The 20,195-nt window shown below is 45.4% G+C and overlaps 2 protein-coding genes across 3 annotated transcripts in view; both read left to right on the top strand.

The window, feature by feature from the left end:
* The window catches only part of GFRA2 (GDNF family receptor alpha 2), a 149,771-nt gene extending 145,070 nt beyond the window's left edge, over nucleotides 1-4,701 (top strand). For both annotated transcript variants that reach the window (XM_030201973.1, XM_030201972.1), the window contains exon 9: nucleotides 1,747-4,701. In XM_030201973.1, the coding sequence (XP_030057833.1) occupies nucleotides 1,747-1,875 (129 nt within the window). In that variant the 3' untranslated portion in view covers nucleotides 1,876-4,701. The remainder of the gene's footprint in view (nucleotides 1-1,746) is intronic.
* Nucleotides 2,277-4,701, top strand: LOC115469387. Its single transcript, XM_030201975.1, has 2 exons — nucleotides 2,277-2,522; nucleotides 2,601-4,701. Exons 1-2 carry the CDS (start codon nucleotides 2,292-2,294, stop codon nucleotides 3,345-3,347), a joined length of 978 nt encoding a protein of 325 aa, XP_030057835.1. The 5' UTR covers nucleotides 2,277-2,291; the 3' UTR covers nucleotides 3,348-4,701.
* Nucleotides 4,702-20,195: the final 15,494 nt, after the last annotated feature.

The following is a 20,195-nucleotide window of genomic DNA, read 5'->3' as shown; positions in this document are numbered from 1 at the left end:
GCCTTCTTCTGACGTCATTTCTGATGTCAGAAGAAGGCGGAACTGAGTGAAGGGAAGACTGACACGTCGGGGTGGGGGAGCACTGCCTCCTCACTAACGCTACGCTGCCGCCGGACAGAGGTAAATTTAAACAAAAAAAAAAAAGGAAAAGGATCTGGGGAGAAGAGGGCGAGGTAAGCATGGTGCGGCGGGGCGCCTCCCAGAGGATGGCGCCCTCCTGCCATGCTTACCTCGCTTACCGTGTTGGCACAGCCCTGGTACCATAAGTACATAAGTATTGCCACACTGGGACAGACCAAAGGTCCATCAAGCCCAGTATCCTGTTTCCAACAGTGGCCAATCCAGGTCACAAATACCTGGCAAGATCCCAGAAAAGCTCAATACATTTAATGATGCTTATCCCAGAAATAAGCAGTGGATTTTTCCAATTCAATTTAATAAGTGACTTGTCCAAGGTCAAAGGAGCTGCAGTGGGAATAAAACCCAGATCACCAGGATCAAAGCCCGCTGCACTAACCATTAGGCCAATCCTCCACTTCAACATGTCTGTGTGTGTGCCTGTCCTGGGCATGACAAGATGGTACCAGACAGTTTAATAATGTGTGTCTACATGTGAGTGTGTCTGTCCCAGGTGTGATAACCTGAGAGTAGACAGTGTGTGTGTGTGTACGTGTGCGTATACATATGAGTGTATCTGTCCCATGATAAGCTGGGAGTAGATAGTTTAACAACATGTCTGTGTGTGTGTGCTTGTTCCAGGCTTGATAAGCTGGTACCATACAGGGCTGTGCCTAGGGTCTCCGGCGCCCCCCTGCAGTTGGCTGCGACCCCCCCCCCCCCCCCCGAAAACGATCGCTACACTACCCATCCTCTTCTCCCCAGATCCTTTTCCTTTTTTTTTTGTTTAAATTTACCTCTGTCCGGCGGCAGCGTAGCGTTAGTGAGAAGGAGGCGGCGCTCCCCCGCCCCGACGTGTCAGTCTTCCCTTCGCTCAGTGTCCCGCCTTCTTCTGACGTCATTTCTGATGTCAGAAGAAGGCGGAACTGAGCGAAGGGAAGACTGACACGTCGGGGTGGGGGAGCGCTGCCTCCTCACTAACGCTACGCTGCCGCTGGACAGAGGTAAATTTAAACAAAAAAAAAAAAAGGAAAAGGATCTGGGGAGAAGAGGGTGAGGTAAGCATGGTGCGGCGGGGCGCCCCCCCCAGAGGATGGCACCCTCCTGCCATGCTTACCTCGCTTACCGTGTTGGCACAGCCCTGGTACCATAAGTACATAAGTATTGCCACACTGGGACAGACCAAAGGTCCATCAAGCCCAGTATCCTGTTTCCAACAGTGGCCAATCCAGGTCACAAATACCTGGCAAGATCCCAGAAAAGCTCAATACATTTAATGATGCTTATCCCAGAAATAAGCAGTGGATTTTTCCAATTCAATTTAATAATGGTCTATGGACTTTTCCTTTAGGAAGTCGTCCAGACCCTTTTTAAACCCTGCTAAACTAACCACCTTTACCACATTCTCTGACAACGAATTCCAGAGGTTAATTACATGCTGAGTGAAGATACATTTTCTCCAATTCATATTAAATTTACAACTTTGCGTGTGTGTGCGTATGTGTGAGTGTGACTGTCCCGTGATAAGCTGGTAGTATACAGCTTAATAACATGTGTGCGTGTGAGTGCATCTGTCCCAGGTTTGATAAGCTGGTAGTAGACAGGTGTCTCTTTGTCTCTCTGTTCCAGACTCAGCTGAGCACAGATATCATGCCTGACCTGAGGAATCATGTGGATGAGAAGTCTTTTAGCATTCGACACTGCAGCTCCCGGCTGCTCCCAGTCATCCTGCTCTTCCCTCTGAAGCTGGCTTTATAAACTCGGACAACATTCAGCCAAGAAAAAAAACAAAACAAAACACAAACACAATCCTTGCAAAAAATGTTGGCTGGAAAATATTTTTTTTCCCTGGGTTGTATCTTGAGACCCACAGCGAGACTCAGTGAGGGTCAGTCTCTGGAAAGCAGAGACTAAGTGAAAGTGGGGGATCTGAGGAGAACAGTAATACCCTCCCCCTAGGTCTGAGATGAGGGAGGAAAGAGAAAGAGCCAGCTGGGAGTTCACCACCCCGGGACTCTCTGTTTCTCTCACTAACTCCTTGTCCTTCACAATGTTTAAGAAATATAAAGTGTAAAACTGTCCCCACATTTCTGATTGTCCTTGGAAACGCTGATTTCATGTTATTTTCCTGCACCCTTTGTTCCTGTGGAGCGGCTGCTTTCCTGTGAAAAGCTATGATTTTCTCTTTGCCTCTTCACATCTTCACCCATTGGTTCCTATCTCTCTCACCCGCTTCCTCACCCTTACCCCTCTCTTACCTGTCTGTCCCTATCTGTCATCCCTTTCCCCCTTACTCATCTGCCTGTTTCTTCCTTGCCTCTTACTCTCACCTATCCATCCTTGCATTTTCCTTCCCATTTTTCTTATGTCTACTCTCTTCTCTCACTTTCCCCTCAGTCTCTTCCATACTACTTACTACTACTACTTGACATTTCTAAAGCGCTACTAGGGTTACGCAGCGCTGTACAATTTAACATAGAAGGATCTGCGCCTGTTGCTTCCTCTCCCTTAGAAGTCATTCTGTTTCCCTCTCATCTAACCTGTCCCTGTCTTTCCCTTCCTCTTTTTCTCCCCGTCTCTTTCTGTTGCTTCTTCACTCCTATACATCCATCCATCCCCATGTGTCTGTTACCCAGTCCTTTCCTGTGCCTCCTGTCACACTTTCACTGGTCTGTCCCTGTCTCTCACTTTCTGCTTCATCTTTCCTTTCATTTCATCACCCATGCTCTCCATCTATCCCTATATCTCTCTCCCATCTATCACTACCTCATCTTCCTATCCTCTCACTTTCACCTGTCCTTTCCTGTTCCACCCTCATTCTCACTTTCCCCCTTCCCCATCTGCCCTGGTCTCTCCTTCTCCCTTATCTTCAGCCATTTGGCCTTGTTCTTTTTCACCTTTCACTTATTCATCTCTGTTTCTCTCTTCACTCTCATTCATCCCTGCCATTTTCTTCCCCCTCAATCTTCTTCTGCCCTCACCCATCCTTCTTTTTCTGTCACTCACTTCTCCTTGTCTCTCTCTTTCCCCTCACTTTCATAAGTCCCTCCCTGTCTCTTTCCCCTCACTCTCACCCCACCCTTCATGTCAGTCTCTCCCCTCTCACACACACATCCATTACTTCCATCTCTCTGTCTCTGTTCTCAGTCATTCCTTCCTGGCCGTCTCTTCCCGCTCATCTATCTCTCCTTGTCTATCTCTTCCCCCTCACTCTCACATCTCCCTGCTAGTCTCTTCCCCGTCACTCACCCATCCTTGTCTTTCTCTGATTTCCCTTCACTCTCACCCATCTCTCTTCATTTTTCTCTCTTCCTTTCACACTTACCCATCCATCTTGGTCTCTCTTCCTCTTCACCCATCTCTCCCTGACTCTTCTCTCTCCTCACTCTGCTTTTTTTCTCTCTCTGTTTTCCCTTCGTTCCATATGTCTCTCAGAACCTTTCCCCTTTCTCTCTCCGTGCTTCCTTTGATATTATACATGTGTGTGCATGTTTGCATGTCTGTGTGTATATGTGCACACACACAAACACGCACATGTGTTTACTCATACATATACTGTCTGGTTTTTTTTTTCATTTCTATTTTTAACAAAACAGAAAGAAAATGTATTACTGTAAAGTTTATTTTTTTTAAATAATGTTTCTAAGTAGAAGAAATACCCTGAGATGGTGATTCCTTGTCCACAAGCTGCTCCGTGCTGTTCTAGAGAAGGATTAATAAAAGGAAAGAGAATTGAGTCCCTGACAGCTCTCTGATCCCCTCAGCTCTCATCCCTTGGCTTTGCAAATCTCCTTGGACTTCTTGATTCCTGCGGTGCCATGATCCCCTGGCTCACCGATTCCTGTGGCTTTCTGATCCCCTCAGCTCTGTCATCCCTTGACTTTGTGAATCTCCATGGATCCCTGCTTCTTGTGGTGTTGTCACCCCCTGGCTCTGTGATCGCTATACCTCTATGATCCCCTGCAGTCCCTGTGGCTCTTTGATCCTTGTCGAGGGCTCTGCTCTGCGACTTTGAAAGGCCATCTTCCTGGGCTCTCGTTCTTGTGAGAGGGTACCAATAATTCTGGAAGAGGTTTGGAAAGAGGGTTTCTGGTGAGAAATGGGGGTAGGATTTCTAGAGCTTCATATCAGCAAGGAGAAGCAGAGTCAGTCCTAGTTTTCTACCTGTTGCATTGTGTAATTTCTTCAGGACTGTTTCAACCTCTCCTTATAGAGTTGGTAACCCCAGTTGGGAAGAGATGACTCATTCAATGCTACGGTTCCAACTGGATCCAGATTCATCAGACAGGGTTGATCTAGTCCTGGATGGACTCCATTGCATGCAGGGACTTGAAATTCTGATTTCTCCATCACATCCCCTAAGAAGAGCAAGACTACAAGACCCTCTGTGCAATGGGGTAAACCCAGGACTGGATCAGCCCTGTTGGGCAAATCTGGACCCATTTGGCAACCTTAGTCTATGCATGGCCCCTTCCGCCATATGCTTCTGTCCAACATCTTACAATGCAGCATAGTTCAACCCTCGTTATCTGGATGTTGTTGATCTGAGTCATATACAGTCAAATTACAGGATACATTACTCTCTCTGCAGACTCTTGATTTTTATATCTCTGTCCGACCCTTGCCCTTGGGGTCTGTAGAGTGGTGTGTTCCTTGATGATCTCAAGGTGAGGGAGAGCTTCTAGCTGTTCCCATTTGTCATCATTATATTACATATGTCTTCTAGGGCATAATCTTAAGCTTAGAGGCACCCAGCACCTTCTATCTTGGCAGCTCTGATCACCTTATCCAGTGGTTCCAAACCTGGTACTGGAGGTACCCCAGCCAGTCAGGTTTTCAGGATATCCGCAATGAATATTTATGACAGAGATTTGCATGCACTGCTTCCATTGCATGCAAGTCTATCTCATGAAAATTCATTGTGGATACCCTGAAAACCTGACTGGCTGGGGAGCAGTGGCGTAGCCAAGGGTGGGCCTGGGTGGGCCCAGGCCCACCCACTTTGGGCTCAGGCCCACCCAGTAGCAGCATACCTATGATGTGGCTGGCAGGGATTCCCAAGCTCCATCAGCCGAAAACTCCCAACAACTGTTCCTCCTGCATACATTGTAAATAGCAGATCTTTGCCTGCAGCGAGCAGCAACTGTTACATACTGCTCGCACCGGCCCCATAGCCTTCCCTCTGATGTATTCCTGCCTATGCGGAAACAGAAAGTTGTATCGGAGGGAAGGCTGTGGGTCCAACATGAGCAGTGTGTATTAGTTGCTGCTTGCTGAAAGTGAAAATCTGCTATTTAAAAAGTATATGGGGGAGGGGGGATGTTTGAGATACCATATGGCATGCAGGCAAGAGAGGGAGAGACCAAATCATTTGTGGGACAAGGTGGAGTTCTTCTGCCCACCCATCTTGGGCCCAGGCCCACCCAAAATTGGGTGTCTGGCTACGCCCCTGCTGGGGAGTCTCCAAGTTCAGGTTTGGGAATCACTGAACTTATCAAGATGCTATTGGGAGGCAGGAAATGAGAATGCTCTGAGGTTTTATGTATTTATTTGTAATGCTTCTATCCTGTTGCATTGAAAATTTATAGCAGCATACAAACACACCACTTACATAATTATAATGACACATCCATACTAAATACAATCACAAATAAGAAAAAAACAATAAATAAATGTCTCACCATCACAGTGACTCGAAGTAAGATCTGCTCTCAGACAGTAAAAATATCTCCAAACAATATTACACATACAAATTAAAGCACAGTAACTAAAAATCTGCAACCAATACTCCCAACAGAACCATAGTAGACTGTCAAATAATTTCAACACGGCCAAATTGGTTTATAAGTCCATGAATGCTTTAAAGAGGCAAACAGAATGGAATGATGAGTCCCAGTTTTCAGAAATCTAATCATTACTGCTTTGCACAGGGCCCCTCAGTAGCTCATAAACCTGGAAGAATTTTGTACAGAGAAGACTGGATTCTTGGCAAGACACTTCTTGTTACTGCCTTAGGAATAGGAAGAAATGACATTCAAAATCCTTCTGTTTTGCCATCCCTTCTTCCTTCCAAAGCAACAGCTGAATCACACTGAGCCTTGAGTTAGAGTGAGAAGGGAGGAAGTATAATTACAAGCAGGTTATTCTGAAAGTGAGGGAGACACACTAGGAGAATGTAGCATGCAAAAACCTTAATGCTGGAGGCAAACCTCCGCAGGACTTTGCCAAGTGTTTTCCCTCCATGCTCCTGAGAGGTCCCTAATTCTTGTCCATTTTGTAAGAGTACTAAAAGGAGCCCTAGGGTTGCTGGAGAAGTGAGTGGCACTTCCTTGTAGCACCTTGCTGTAGACCAAGAATTCTCAACCTAGTTCTTGGGACACACCTAGGCAGTCAGGTTTTCAGGATAGCCACAATGAATATGCGTAAGATAAATTTGCATGGAGGTAGGACATGCAAATCTTTCTCATGCATATAGATTGTGAGTATCCTGAAAACCTTACTGCCTAAGTGTGTCCTGGGGTGAGAACCCCTGCTGTAGACTAAAGCTGCCAACTGGATTCAGATTCACAGGACAGGGTTGATCCAGTACTGGGTTTACTCCATTGCATGCAGAGACTTGTAGTTCTGATTTCCAGGACCGCTGGGGGGGGGGGGGGGAGGGCTGCAGAAGGGACAAAATTCCTCCTGGTCCAGCCGCCAAGGTGGTCTGGCACCGGGGTCTCTTTCCTGCTCCTGACGGGACCTGGGTGATTGCGTCCTGACAGGAGCAGGAGAGAGAAAACTCTGGTGCCAGGCCACCATTGGAGGCTGGGGAGGAGCAGACACAGGGCTTCGGGCCGGGGCCTCTGGTTTGGCTGGTGGGGGTCCTAAGGGCCACCAGCAGAAGATGTCTTCCTCCAGCGCTGTTCTTCACTCTGCCGCATTGTCTGCCAAGTGGCTGCTTCTCCCCTCAGGTCGCGCATGCTTGGTTTTGAAACCGAGCATGCGCGATGTGAGAGAAAAAGCAGGGGCAGGGCAGGCCATGCGACGGAGTGAAGAACAGTGCTGGAGGAAAACTTCTGCTGGCAGGGCCTGGGGATCCCCGCCAGCCAAGGTAATTTAGAGTTGCGGTGGGGTGGGGTGGAGGGTGGTAGTGGTGATCCTAGGGTGTGGCAGCCCTGCTCCGGGCCCGGCTCAGTCTCTTGGTGGCCCTGCTGATTTCCGCAATGTATTCCCTAAGAAAAGCAAGACTACAAGTCCTAGCATGCACTGAGGTAAACCCAGGACTGGATCAACCCTGTCCTGTGAATCTAGATCCAGTTGGCAGCCTTTCTGTAGACTGGAATGGTATAGCTGCACATCAGACAACCACACAGATCTAATACTAATACAGGGGCTCTTTTAGTAAAGTACATTAAGTTATGGGCTATCTAGGGCAGTGTTTCCCAAGTCTGGTCCTGGAGTACCCCTTGCCCAGTCAGGTTTTCAGGATATCCACAATGAATATGCATGAAAGAGATCTGCATATAATAGAGGCAGTGCATACAAATCAAGTTCATGTATATTCGTTGTGGATATCCTGAAAACCTAACTGGACTTGGGAAACACTGACCTATATATGGCACCTAGTGTTATGTACAGGTAAAGGGAAGAATTAAACCTTTGCACAAAACAAGAAGAAGCAACAACAGCAAAGGTGACAAAAGTGTCCCAAAGGAAGCGGTATGATGCAGAAATGTTATTGGTGGGTAACAAAGATTCGACATGAGCTGTGTTTTGACCCTAAGGACTGCATCAGGAGCCTGTACCGACAATCTCTCAGTGATTAAAAGGAAGAGTGAGATTAAAGTCAAAACTGCACAAGGGGAAACATTTATCCAAATTATGCACTAAACAAGCTGTCTTACAGCACTATACAAATGGAAGAAAATTGCATGTTTAGTGCATAATTTGGATGAGTGTTTACCATGTGCAGTATTGACTTTAATCTCAATATTCCTTTTAATCACAGGGGCTCTTTTACAAAGGCGCAGTAGGCTGTATGCACGTGCGACATGCGCCAAAACGTGACTACCACCATGCTAGCGTGCCCCCTGACAGTAATTTCAGATTTGGCATGTGCCCATACCACCGGGACAATTTTTTAAAATTTACTACTGCATGCAGCATTTCCGGCATTAATCGGTAGTTGGCGCACGCCCACCAGTCACCGCGTGTGTAGTGCATAAGCCCTTACCACTAGATCAATGGGTGGCGTTAAGGTCTCAGGCCGTAAATAGGCGTGCGCTGATTTCAGTTTTACCACAGGCCCTTTTCCCAGCCCATTGGGAAAAAAGCCCTTTTTCCCAGATACGGTATAAACTGGCCCAGTGTGCACCAAAAACAGGTGCCCGCACTACCGCGGGCCACTTTTTGCCATGGCTTAGTAAAAGGATACCTGAGAGAGTGTTGGTACAGACTCCTGATGCAGGCCTTGCGGCCAAAACACGGCTCATGTCGAGTCTTTGTTAGCCACCAATAACATTTCTGCACCACAGTGCTTGCTTTGGGACTCTCTTATCACCTTTGCTGTTGTTGCTTCTGCCTAGTGTTATGAGACAGTTCAACGCCAATTTTTTTTTTGCGTGCAAGGCTCCGAAACAGCCTCAAAACAGCAGATCCGCATGGAACTACACTTACGTGCCCAGTTATAGAAAAGCACCTAAGTATTTCTGTGCAGATCTGAAAAGGGGGTGTAATGATGAGTAGGATAGGGGTAGGTTACTACTACTACTACTACTACTACTATTTAGCATTTCTATAGTGCTACAAGGCATACGCAGTGCTGCACAAATATAGAAGAAAGACAGTCCCTGCTCAAAGAGCTTACAATCTAATAGACAAAAAATAAATAAAGTAAGCAAATCAAATCAATTAATGTGAACGGGAAGGAAGAGAGGAGGGTAGGTGGAGGCGAGTGGTTACAAGTGGTTACGAGTCAAAAGCAATGTTAAAGAGGTGGGCTTTCAGTCTAGATTTAAAGGTGGCCAAGGATGGGGCAAGACGTAGGGGCTCAGGAAGTTTATTCCAGGCGTAGGGTGCAGCGAGACAGAAGGCGCGAAGTCTGGAGTTGGCAGTAGTGGAGAAGGGAACAGATAAGAAGGATTTATCCATGGAGCGGAGTGCACGGGAAGGGGTGTAGGGAAGGACGAGTGTGGAGAGATACTGGGGAGCAGCAGAGTGAATACATTTATAGGTTAGTAGAAGAAGTTTGAACAGGATGTGAAAACGGATAGGGAGCCAGTGAAGGGTCTTGAGGAGAGGGGTAGTATGAGTAAAGCGACCCTGGCGGAAGATGAGACAGACAGCAGAGTTTTGAACCGACTGGAGAGGGGAGAGGTGACTAAGTGGGAGGCCAGCAAGAAGCAGATTGCAGTAGTCTAAACGAGAGGTGACAAGGGTGTGGATGAGGGTTTTGGTAGAGTGCTCGGAAAGAAAGGGGCGGATTTTACGGATGTTGTAAAGAAGGAAACGACAGGTCTTGGCGGTCTGCTGGATATGAGCAGAGAAGGAGAGAGAAGAGTCAAAGATGATGACCCCAAGGTTTCAAGCTGAGGAGACAGGGAGAATGGCATTCCCTTAAAATATGTGCAGTGTTATAGAATTCAGGGCTCCATGCCCAACTTGCATGCTGGGATTTACACTGTGGATTTGGGCACTATTCTATAAAGGATGCTGATCCTGGATGGCTCTTTACAGAATACCGCTCAGCACCAATTTTATTTTGTGCTGATTTTTCGGTGCCATTTAATCTAGCCCTTAATGTGTTATAATGCAGGATAATAACACACAGCAAACCCAAAACTAATGCTGCATCATGAAGAGACATCTCAGCTATTTTTTTTTATTGCAGGTTATGTGTAAATGTTCCCATTAGTATATGGTAAGTGGTCCTGTGTTAACTCTATGTTAGCCAGTTTGCGTGAGGTAAGTGTAATGCATTAGCAGGTTAACACTTCCATGCTCACTCTCTGTCCATGCCCCACTCTCTAACAGAAACCTTTTGAAAAATCAGTAACACTCTGAACAGGCAAATTACCGCAAAACCCCTTATCGTGGTGGTGTGGTAGCCTGTTTCCAGGTGTTGTTAAGTGCTTAACACACTTTAGTGAAAAACGCCTCACACTGCTCACCAAAGACTTAAAAAGCCATTTGCTACAATAGCACAAAGAAGAAAATCTATAATCTAAAACATCACAGGAAACATTTTCTTTAAAAAGTCTTCCGACTATGACAAATATGATAGATAATTTCGTTAAATTCCACAAAGAAACACTTCTCCTGCTATGGCCTAGCTTACCCATTTCATCACTTAGTTATGCTGCTGAATTTTGCAGCATAGCCAAAGCCTGGCATAAGAACATAAGCATCGCCATACTGGGACAGAGTGAAGTTACATCTAAGCCCTGTATCCTGTTTCCAACTGTGGCCATTGCAGATCACAGGGATTTGGGATCTTGCCAGGTACTGTTGGAAAAAGGATACTGGACTTGATGGACCTTCGGTGTGTCCCAGAATTGCAATGCTTATGTTCTTTTGCCTGGCCTTTCTTACTGACATTAACTTACAAGTACTGGGAAATCACTGCTGAGTACCAGCCAAGAAACAACAGTGAAAGTAGTATGCATGAAATCTGCAATAGAGCGAACCCAGGTCATGAGGGATAAGTTGTTGAGCACATATATGTTGCAGGGCATGAAGTGTGACACTGAGGACAACCTCTCCCATCCTACACAGATGTTTTCCAGGTTGATGGGCAGCCTGATGATTGAATTTAGAGAGAGGTGTAGTCTCCCTGCACACATCCTCAAACACATTTCCCCCACCTTCCAAGTAATGTGCATTGCTGGCTGCCAACTAGGGGTGTATCCCAAGTACAAGAAATTTGCTGAACCCTGCTACAGGCGAGATTAATGTGATGCCAGCTTCCTCCTAATTGCATTGGGCTGATAAGAATTATGAATTCAGCTCAGGGCTGATATCACTCCATGCCACACAATTAGATTCATTCTGGCAATCTGCACTCGAGTAATACGTGCTCTGAACTAGTTGAGGAAAGAGCGAGGGGAAGAGACAAAGAAAATGAAGAGGGCAGGGGTGGGGTTCAGGGGCTGCCAACTCATTGCCTTCAAGACTTCAATAGAAGAATTATGAGTACACATGTTGGACACAAAGTAACACCCATGTAGAAATATTAAAACTAGCAGCACCATTCATAATCTTTTGCAAAGCATTCGTAATTCAGTTACCTTGAAATCTACAAATAAAGATGTCAAATCTTTTATTTACTCACTGCCTGCTTGGATTGGTAATGAAGGTAGGGCAAGCATGCTGTCTCTGAATTTCAAGGTCTGCATTAGGAAATCTAGGGACAGAGGAAAGCCAAGAGCAATCAGGGATGACAGAAGTAAAGAATGGTCTAGATGTGGAAAAAGGGATGCTGCATAGCAGACAACTTTCAAAATGAATGGGGGTGTTAACTAGGGATGGGCTGTAGTTGGCTATGACATGGGAAGTGTCAACCAGTGGAGGCCCTACCATTAGGCCACCTGAGGCGGGGGCCTCAGGTGGCACACCACAGGAGCAGCATTCTCCCCTCTTCAACCCTTTACCTTATTTCTTTCTTTTCCAAAAGGCAGCAGCGGCAGTGATCCCCATAGGCTGCCCTGCTGCCGGCACTGGCCTCTTCTCCCACTGTGGCCTGCCTTGACGTAACTTCCTGTTTCCTCAGAGATGGGACACAGTAACGAAGGGGCTGGTGCTGGTGGAAGGGCAGCCTATGGGAATTGCTACCACTTTTGGAAAAAAAATAAGGTAAACGCAGGAAGGGGGGTGATGCTAGACTGGGCACGGGGGTCAGCGGCATCTCATCCCTGCCTCAGATGACAGATTGCTTTGGGCAGCCCTTGACATCAACAAAATAGCCCATGTCAATGCATGTTGTTAAAAGCCAAAAATAAGAAAAATCCTCCCGATATTCAGCCAGTGGCAGTCAGGGTTTTCAAAACGCTGATCATTGTCGGCTAAATTATCTTCTGATATTCAGTGCTAGCCATGTCCGGGCACTGGCATTGAATATGGGGGATAATTTTGGGAGGCCTGGCCACCTGAAGCTTATGCGGGTCTGGCCAATATTCAGTCGGGGGTACAGACTTATGCAGCCCCAGCTGAATGTCGGGCCAGAACCTGCATGACCTTGTTGTGTTTTTTTTAAATAAAAAAGCAACTCCAGAGTCCTGTCTCACCCCCCCCCCCCCTCTGCATCAATGTCCCATCCTACCCTCCCCTTAGCCCGCATCAAGAAGACCCCCTCACAAGAGCCTCTGCCTCTCCAACCATGAAGGTAAGCCATAGGGATTAACTACATCCCTGGTGATCCAATGGGGTCATGGGGGGCAGGAGCGCAGCCCCCTCGCTCCTGCCCCTTGTGGTGCCTGTATAAAATGGCTGCTGTGAGCTGCCACAAGAGGTCACAGCAGCCATTTTACAGAGGCAATGCAAGGGGTAGGAGCAAGAGGACTGTGCTCCTACCCCCAATGACCCCACTGGACCACCAGGGATATAGGTAAGCCCAGGGGTTTACCTGCACAGTTGCTGGGGAGAGGGTGAGGTGGGGAGTCTTGCGGACTGGGGGGGTCTTCTTGATGTGAGCTGGGGAGGGGAGGAGGGAACATTGATGAGGGGGTGAGACGAGGCTCAGAGGCTGCTTTTTTTTTTTTTTAAAGAAAACAAAAAGTTATGAGGGTATTAGCTCGACATTCAGAGCTGGCACAGAGCTAAGCAGCCTTATTTAGGAAAGCTCTTGAGCTGTCCTAAATGAAGCCGCTTAGTTATGCAGGTGCCGGCACTGAATATTGCCAACACCTGCATAATCTGGAGCTGCTCCCTAGTGCCGTTCCCAGCGCCACTTTGGAAAAACAGAGCACTGTTTCTGCCAAAGTGCACACTCTTTTCCCCAATAGTGCACTGTTGTGCATGCATGAGCCATTGCACGTGTGGAAACTGCATGTGCACATGCTATCGGGAAAGGACTGTGCACTGCTTCAGAAACAGTGCACACTCAATGACTTTGTCTCGAGACAAAAAAAATGGCAACAAAAATGATCAAAATGAATATTCCCAGAAGTGATACAAGAAACAACAGGAAACAATTTTCAGGTTGCATATCCCTAGTTGGCTCCCTATTAGAGAACGAGTCAACTTTAAGGCCATCACACTAATACACAAGATCATCCATGGAGTATCACCAAGTTACATGGTCAATCTATTAGATCTTCCATCCAGAAACAGGTCAACATCTTCACAGACATACCTTAACCTGCACCTTCCCAATTGCAAAGGACTAAAGTATAAAACATATCATGCATCTAACTTCCCCTACCTGGGATCCCAACTCTGGAATGCTCTACCCAGATACATTCAATCAACTATTGAATACCTTCCCTCAAACAGATTTACCCAAATGACTTGACCTACCCTAAGCAAACATAAGCAACCCATCCATTTACCGGTTCATCTAATCATTAACAACAATGGCTCAGAAATAACCTCCTACCAATCTTCTTACCCTCCATGCTCTTCCCCTACCTCTTCTTCATTGCTCCACTTCCTTACCTATCCCTATCCTTTCTCTCCTACCTCTTTTATCCCATTTACCCTTGTTCATTTGTCCTACCACATACCTCCTTTGTTGATTCAGATACTACAGATTGTATTTTCTTGTTACTATGTAAGCCGCATTGAGCCTGTGATGAGCGGGAAAGCGTGGGATACAAATGTAATAAATAAATAAATAAACTTCAACACAAATTATCCCTCCCAGGGCACACACATAGTTGGCACCATAGTAGAGAGAAAGGCTGGGAGCTGGGCACAAGGGCACAGCAAAGCGGTCAACCTTCCTATTCGAGATGCTACCTTCTGATTACAAAGGGTGAACACAAATAGGGAAGGAGATTGACAGAGGAGTAGGATAGTCTTTGGATAGGGTTACCATATGGCTCCAGAAAAAGGAGGACAGATTGAGCCAGTCTGGGTTTTACTTCCATTGCTTTCAATGGAAGCAAAACTTGGACTGGATCAATGTGTCCTCCTTTTTATGGAGGGGAGCTGGGAATGTACATTTTTAGCAGCTGGAAAGTGATTAGAGGAGTGGTTCTGAAATCACAACACACTAGGAGAATCCAACATTGCCATGCACACCTTACTCCTTCTACACACATTTCCAGACTTGGCTAATTGTACTTAAGCTATTAGTTAAAAGTACATGTTTTATTTAGAGACAGTCTTTGCCTGAAGCAGGCACACTGAGGTAATTTTTTTTAGCAGAAATGTTTAGAAATATAGCAAGTGCCACTGAATACACAAGTATACATAGGTAGTAAACAGGAATTAGGTCAATTATCTGTAAAACTTCTTGGGGAATAATTGGGAATGTACTTTTTTTTTTTAAACAGGCAGTATATATGACTCCAATAAAATAGAATAGAATTATGGTTAGCAGCACTATGGACTAAATAAAATAAATTTGGGCACCAAAAAAAAAGTGCACTAAGCACTAGTCTACAAATGGTGCTACTACTACTTATCATTTCTATAGCGCTACTAGACGTACGCAGTGCTGTACACTTGAACATGAAGAGACAGTCCCTGCTCGACAGAGCTTACAATCTAATTAGGACGGACAAACAAGAGATAAGGGAATATTAAAGTGAGGATGATAAAATAAGGGTTCTGAACATGTGAATAAGGGTTAGGAGTTAAAAGCAGCATCAAAAAGGTGGGCTTTTAGCTTTGATTTGAAGATGGCCAGAGATGGAGCTTGACGTACCGGCTCAGGAAGTCTATTCCAGGCATATGGTGCAGCAAGATAAAAGGAACGGAGTCTGAAGTTAGCAGTGGAGGAGAAGGGTGCAGGTAAGAGAGATTTACCCAGTGCACGGAGTTCCCGGGGAGGAATGTAGGGCGAGATGTAGGGAGAGATGAGAGTGGAGAGGTACTGAGGAGCTGCAGAGTGAATGCACTTATAGGTCAATAAGAGGAGTTTGAACTACTACTACTACTACTACTACTATTTAGCATTTCTATAGCGCTACAAGGCATACGCAGCGCTGCACAAACATAGAAGAAAGACAGTCCCTGCTCAAAGAGCTTACAATCTAATAGACAAAAAATAAATAAAGTAAGCAAATCAAATCAATTAATGTGAACGGGAAGGAAGAGAGGAGGGTAGGTGGAGGCGAGTGGTTACAAGTGGTTACGAGTCAAAAGCAATGTTAAAGAGGTGGGCTTTCAGTCTAGATTTAAAGGTGGCCAAGGATGGGGCAAGACGTAGGGGCTCAGGAAGTTTATTCCAGGCGTAGGGTGCAGTGAGACAGAAGGCGCGAAGTCTGGAGTTGGCAGTAGTGTATGCGGAAGCAGATAGGAAGCCTGTGAAGTGACTTGAGGAGAGGGCTAATATGAGCATAACGACACTGGCGGAATATTAGCCGTGCAGCAGAATTTTGAACAGATTGAAGAGGAGAGAGATGGCTAAGTGGGAGACCTGTGAGAAGCAAGTTGCAATAGTCTAAGCGAGAGGTGATAAGAGTGTGGATGAGGGTTCTGATAGTATATGTGTGTTTGTAATCTGCCCTGGATAAGGACAGAATATAAATTGGAATACATTAAATTGAAATACTACTACTGCTACTTATCATTTCTATAGCGCTACTTACTCAGCACTGTACACTTGAACATGAAGAGACAGTCCCTGCTCGACAGAGCTTACAATCTAATTAGGACAGACAAACAGGACAACAAGAGATGAGGGAATATTAAAGTGAGGATGATAAAATAAGGGTTCTGAACAAGTGAATAAGGGTTAGGAGTTAAAAGCAGCATCAAAAAGTTGGGCTTTTAGCTTAGATTTCAAGACGGCCAGAGATGAAGCTTGACGTACCAGGCATATGGTGCAGCAAGATAAAAGGAACGGAGTCTGGAGTTAGTGGTGGAGGAGGAGTGCTCCGAGTTGGACAGTGTTTATAGAATAGCACCAGGATCCACGCTTAACTTTTAGGTGCAAGGATTTAGACCGATTGAACTCTGGCTTAAATCCAAGTGCCTAAATTAGCCACGGATCCTCCAAATTCTATAATAGGGTGTGCATCTTAAGTGAACGCCCCTGACCTGCCCATGCCCCTTTCATGGACATACTCCCTTTTAGTTGCACGTTAAAGGCCATACGCATTCATCTTTATAGAATAGTGCGTAGCAGGATACGTGCGTAAATCCAAATTGTTGCCAATTAGCACCAAGAATTTTTAGCATCCAATTATTGGAGCTAACAGGCTCGTTAATTAAATTGCACACGTAAATTGGGCACGTACCTGAATTTGCACACGCAGTTTTAAGCATCATTTATAGAATTCCCTGCACATGTATAGTCAGTGATGTTAATTATGTAAGTATAAATTATACATATAACTATAGATACATAATGGGATGGGCATCCTTTATAGAACAGCGTGCAACACCAGGATCTGTGTTTAACTTTGGGCAGGTGTAAATCCCGGTGCGCAACTTGGCTGCAGATCTGCACTATTCTATTACACTGTGCACATCTTAACGGAATGCCATGACCCGCCCATGTCCCTCCCATTGTTATGCCCACTTTGCAGATTTGCGCGGAAACACTTAGGCTCTCTATTTGATAAATGGGCGCATAAGTGTGTTTTCACACAGATCTGTCATTTCTGCCCTGTTTTGGTGCCTTACATCTGTTAGAGTACTGCACGGAAGTAGTACCTAACGTTAGGTGCCATATATAGAATCTGGGGGATAGTGGATTCATACTTACAGCACTATGGGAGCAATTTTATGTGGTGCTGCCTTTTAGCTGCAGTGCCGCCAAGAGGGGGGGGACGGGGGGGCAAAATTCCCTGGGCCCGGGCCTCCAAGGAGGGCCTGGCGCCAGGGTCAGGCCACCGGCGCTGCAGTCCCCGGTCTCACCTGCCTGCCTCCACAGCTCCGGGCCTCCTTCATTCAAAGCAGCAGTCGCAGATCGCCTCTCTTCTGGCCTTCCCTCCCTGTGTCCCGCCCTCGCGGAGACCGGAAGTTACATCAGATGAGGGCGGGACACAGGGAGGGAAGGCCAGAAGAGATGCGATCTGCGACTGCCGCTTTGAATGAAGAGGGCCCGGAGCTGTGGAGGCAGGCAGGTGAGACTGCGACAGAAAGCAGTTGAGGATGCCCCAAATCGGCTTTTGATTATGCCGATTTGGGCGACTCTGTGAGAAGGACGCCCATCTTGCGATATGTGTCGAAAAATGGGTGTCCTTTCGAAAATAAGCCTGATAGTAACATAGTAGATGACAGCAGGTAAATACCTGTGTTGTCCATCCAGTCTGCCCAACAAAATAAACTCATTACATAAGGTATGATGTGATATTTCATATATATATATATATATACACCTGATCTTCAATTGTCCTTCACAACAATAGAAAATGGAAGAGCAAGAATGTAGATATCCAGTAATATTAAAAATATTGAGATATTCAGTAATATAAAAAAGATTGAGACCGGCAACCCTGTCTGTTAACAATTATACTAAAATAGTAGCACTGTTAACAGACAGGGTTGTCTTTCTGAGTCTTTCAGAGGAAAATATTTTTTATGTTACTGAATATCTCCATTTGTCCTTGCCATTTTTAGGGCATAGACCGTAGAAGTTGTCATTGATGCCCCTGAAAAGCTCCACTCCAACCCATCCAAATCTATTCAGCCAGGATCAGGGCAAGGACTGTAGAAATCCGTCCAGCACTGGCTTTGAATATTGACCCCCCCCCCCCTTGCTTTCACTGCCTGACCTAGCTCAGTTGTAGGAACTAGCTCAGATTCAAAGATTTCTTTCTTTGTCCCAGCAAAAAAGATTCAGATTGGGTATATCTGTTCAGAGGAAACGCAGCAGAGAGTTTTTGCATCTTACATTCTGCACTGCATATTATTATCTCACTCTGCTTGTATACTCTCTGGTGGTCTCTGTAATTTTCATTTGATTTAGTTTAGTTTGGTTTGCTGAGGAAAAGATATTAAGGGTCCTGATGGCCAGAATATTCATTAGCTTGAGGCTGAGCAATAAATAATATTAAATCCTAAACAAAGTCTAACAGCAGAAGTTTACACAAATAATCAACAAATACAGACAGGTCAAAAGCAGGTCCACATAGGTAAAACTTGGAGTATGAAATAAAAATAAACAGGTCACTATTCAAATGCCACAGTCAGAGTTCTTTAAAATGCTGGCTGCAGCATTTAAATATGTTCTATACAGTCAGTGCCACTCAGTGGTGTAGCTGGGATTGAATGGGCCCCAGGTAGAAAAATTAAGGTGGGTCACTCTGTCCCAAGGCAGTGGAAACACCATCTTTCCCAAGGTAGTGGAAACAGGAAGTTGCATCAGAGAGAGCTAGGTGCCTTCACAGGAAAGACCCTGGGGCAGGCCGTAGGTAGCGGGTGCAAAACTCTGCTGCTGCTGCTGTTGACATTTACTTGACAAATTTGACGGTAGATGCTGGGGGTGGGGGGGGGGGGGGGGGTTGAGAGAAAGGGAGAGATGCCAGATTGTGGGGAAAGGGGTGGTGGTGGTGGAGAACAGTGACTTGGTAGGCATTAGATCAGTCACCACATGTATTAAAGGCTTGGGAGAAGACCCAGGCTTTCATCTACTTCCTGAATTAGAGATAATCTAATTCTAATCTCTTTTAAGAGGCCACGTCCTCCTTTTGTACTTCTTCAGTTATGTCCTCCTGGTTTTTTTTTAAATTTTTAGGAAAATATCCTCTTTTTTTTAAAAATGTACCTTTGACCAATACATCTACCCACATAATGAGAGAAACCATCTCTGGCCTATTAGTCAGTCTGAACACAGGGGGGTGCTAAAAAGAGAGCGAGAAAGGCATTGCTGATCTCCTCTCTGTTTCCCTGCTGGCTGAATCTGTCAAAGGAATTTTGTTTGTACAGCACATTTGTAAGCATATGTCATGCAAAGGCTTTCACATGTGTCCCATAAACCAGCCAGTGTTATTGAGGGATATCCGCTCTTCTGATAAGTATGCATGGACTCAGACACAATCATGCTCAAATCAAGAAGCTTTTGAAAAGTAGATTATTGTCTACTGCTCTACTGTAAATCAATGACTGTGATGTGTGTTCATGAACTAAAATCCATTGACACATTTGATATGAGCAAATACTTCTTTAGCAAAGGTAGCTACCATTTTTATTTTTTGTGTCCTCTTTCTTTTGTGTCCCCAAATATGGTAACCCTAAGCTTAGCCTTTCTGAGAGACAGTACCAGAGTGAGAGTATGATATGATGGTGGATAATGATGTTGTGTGATTTCTTTTGACAAGGGTACAGATAGTGATGCTCCTGGAGAGAACCTTAGAAACCTCAAAGGCATAGAGAAGGCCAACTTATTCTTCAGGTACTCTGGCCCATTTTTTTTCTGAGGGCCTTGAAAATCAAAGGCAAAGTTTTAAATTTGGCCCTGTAAGGTACTGGTAGCTTGTGTAGTTCTGGCAGGGAGGGTGTGCTGGTGTGATGCTGCTTTCAGACCTCCATTGGTTATGCCACAGCAATCTGAATTAGGTGGAGCTTGTGCACACTGTCTGGTTTGAACAATGTACAGTGCATTACAGTAGTCCAGTTGTAACCTTATTATGGCATGGATCACTGTGGTCAGACTCGTCTTCTTGATATATGAGATAAATTTCACAGTAATCACTATAATATATTCCAATTTTTATTATTGTTAATATCACAACTTCAATTCAAAACTGTTTCAATGATTGATACAATATTCCTTACTCTCATTCATACCCACACTCACTCAGAAGCTACGTTTATTGACTGTACTTTTTTCCAACCATATGGAGTTGGATGGCTGGTATTTGCAGGCCCTGAAGACTCTATATACTAATTCCACTGCTAAACTTTTAGTGAATGGTACCCCCACTGCCTCTTTTCCTATCTGTTGGGGTACTAGACAGGGTTTCCCCCTGTCCCCTCTCCTTTTT

This window comes from Microcaecilia unicolor, chromosome 4 (assembly GCF_901765095.1).
Source record: "Microcaecilia unicolor chromosome 4, aMicUni1.1, whole genome shotgun sequence".
In the NCBI taxonomy this organism is placed as follows: domain Eukaryota; kingdom Metazoa; phylum Chordata; class Amphibia; order Gymnophiona; family Siphonopidae; genus Microcaecilia; species Microcaecilia unicolor.
This window is presented reverse-complemented; position numbering and strand designations above follow the sequence as displayed.

Bases quoted from the DNA above. Each gene is read 5' to 3' on its own strand.
- LOC115469387 (XM_030201975.1), top strand. From the start codon at position 2,292: ATGATTTTCTCTTTGCCTCTTCACATCTTCACCCATTGGTTCCTATCT. The intron at 2,523-2,600 runs ATACTACTTACT...TAACATAGAAGG, and splicing joins CTTTCCCCTCAGTCTCTTCC to ATCTGCGCCTGTTGCTTCCT.